Source organism: Arvicola amphibius, chromosome 13 (genome assembly GCF_903992535.2).
Source record: "Arvicola amphibius chromosome 13, mArvAmp1.2, whole genome shotgun sequence".
Classification (NCBI taxonomy): domain Eukaryota; kingdom Metazoa; phylum Chordata; class Mammalia; order Rodentia; family Cricetidae; genus Arvicola; species Arvicola amphibius.
Window position 1 is genome coordinate 67,777,806 of NC_052059.1, and position 2,640 is coordinate 67,780,445.

A 2,640-nucleotide genomic window follows, 5' to 3' on the forward strand; every position below is an offset into this window, starting at 1 on the left:
CTCCTGCCTCTGCCTCCTGAGTACTGGGATTAAAGGCGTGTGCCACCACCGCCCGGCTTCTTATTCCATTTCTTAATCTGTTTAGCTCCTTAAACATAGGATGTAGTTCCAGTCCACTTCCTGGTGTTCTTTTTCTCCTCAAAATGTACTTCTGTATTTTACCATACTCAGTTTGGTATTTTTCATTTAAAAATCTTCATTAGAGGCACCACTAATATTCATACAACAGAGTACATACTAAGCTGTTTTGAAATTTCATCTGCCAATGAGATTAATCCAACATTCTTCACTTCAGTCTCAGGTAGACTTTACAGACAAGGGCATAAGGCATCCACTTCCCCAAAACATCACAAGAATGATCTATAGGCTGCATACTGAAAATATTCTCTGAAACCTCTTGAGTGAGCCCCTGAGAATTTAAATATCTAATGGCACCTCTTACTTTCATCTTCCTACTAGTATAGCCATTAAACAGTGCTTAAAGCATTCTACTGTTTCAAAGCCCAAATCCCTCCAAACAAACACATGATCCAGCGTATCACAGCAATACCCCAGTCCCAGGTAAAATTCTCTGTCATGGTTAGAGTTTTATATGGCTGTGAAAAGACGCCATTACCACAACAGCTCTTACAAAGAAAACTTTTAATTGGGGTGACTTGCTTGCAGTTTCAGAGGTTCAATCCATTATCATCATGACAGGGAGTATAGCAGTATACAGGCAAATGGGGTGCTAGAGCTGAGAGTGCTACATCTTGTAGGCAACAGGAAGTCAACAGGTTGTCACACTGCGGGGTGGGGGCTTAAGCAAGAGAGACATCAAAGGCCACCGCCACAGTGACACACTTCCTCCAACAAAGCCACACCTTCTAATAGTGACACTCCATTCAGGAGCCAATATTCCTTTAAACCATCTCACTACCAATCCACCATCTATCAGTTAGGAGAATAATGTGAGACAATAACTGAGATTGAGATGTACACTCTATATATATATATATATATATGCAAATTTATAAGGAATGTCAATGGCTAGAATGTTCTGCTAGGAATCTTCCTTAAGGCAGTTTTAATGTCCTTGTTCCTCAGGCTATAGATGAAGGGATTCATCATAGGTGTGACTACAGTGTACATTACTGAGGCCACTGCATTACTTCTTGGAGAATGTGACAGAGAGTTGCTAAAGTACACTCCTAGCCCTGTTCCATAAAACAGGCAAATAATGGACAAATGAGACCCGCAGGTGGAGAAGGTTCTGTGCTTCCCACTTGATGATGATGAGCATATGATGGAGGAAACTATTTTAAAGTAAGAGAAAATTATTCCTGACATAGGAAATAACCCAAACAGAGTACCCATACTGAATCTGACTATGGTATTGGTAACAGTATCAAAACGAACAAGTTTAAGTACTTCAGAAGGGCCACAGAAAAAGTTAGAAATTTCAATAAAATTCTCACAGTTGGAAAAACTTAATATTATCAAATGGTGCAACAGTAATTCTACAAGGCTAAAGAGAAAAGACCCTAGAAGAAAGACACCACAGCGACTGGGACTCATAATGACTTGATAATGCAGAGGGTGGCAGATGGCCACAAACCGGTCATATGCCATCACTGTCAGAAGCATGTTATCCATACATGCAAAAATTATAAACAGTGACATCTGTGTCAGGCAGCCCATGTAGGAGATGACTTGGCAGTGAGTTTGGATGTCCATAATAACCCTTGGAACAGTTGTGGAGATGAAACCAATATCAACTACGGACAGGTTGGAGAGGAAGAAGTACATGGGTGTGTGGAGATGGGAGTCAGAGCTTACTGTCAGGATGATGAGCAGGTTTCCACACAGGGCCAAGATGTACATGGACAAGAAGAGGCCAAAGAGAACAATCTGTAGGTCTGGATCCTCAGAGAGTTGAATAAAATGAAATTCTAGTACTGATGTTGAGTTTTGCATATTTTTATTTAGAGAACATCTTTGAGAGGAAAACAAAATTATTGTTAACAATGGTACAAGCATGCATAAAGACCTTCTTTCTTATTTGAGTGAAGTAACTACAAATATTGATTATTTTCTCAGGTCTATTGTGACATTATTAATAATTACTCAGTTGGGGCAATTGCCATATTCTAAATAGAGTTTTCTTCTTAGCTCGTGTGTTTCCTTTTATGAAAGCCATACCGAATACAATAATCTGGATTATGTGAGGCCAGAATTATTGTAAACAACTGGCCTGTGGTCACAGTAAAATAAAGCAAACACCTTTAAAACAAAATGGATATTTTGTAGAACCCTCACTTTATGGAAATTGACAATCAAATAAAATAAAAATTTTAAGCACTTAAATATGTTTCTTCCTATTGCAATAGCATGGGGCAAGTTTATTTTGCTTAGAATATATCTGACAGTGTGAAGTCCTAGTCTCTAAATAAAAATTTTAAATTCCTACTCAGAAAAATATTTTAAGTTTCCACTTCTTAGTAGTTCTGCAAGATTGCATTGTCTGGTTTATCCATACAAAAGACAGACAGGAGTTCAGGGGGCAGATTTTCCCAGTGATATTTATATATAAATATCTATAAGAATGAATAATAAAACCATTTTAAATTAACACAAAACAAACACGATGCCCATTCAGTA

The 2,640-nt window shown here is 38.1% G+C and overlaps 1 protein-coding gene across 1 annotated transcript; it reads right to left on the bottom strand.

Annotated features, from left to right (window-relative positions):
* Positions 1–1,029: 1,029 nt before the first annotated feature.
* On the bottom strand, positions 1,030–2,019 carry LOC119799877 (olfactory receptor 7E24-like). Its single transcript, XM_038309712.1, has one exon. The coding sequence runs from the start codon at positions 2,017–2,019 to the stop codon at positions 1,030–1,032; it is 990 nt and encodes a 329-aa protein (XP_038165640.1).
* Between the last annotated feature and the right edge of the window lie 621 nt (positions 2,020–2,640).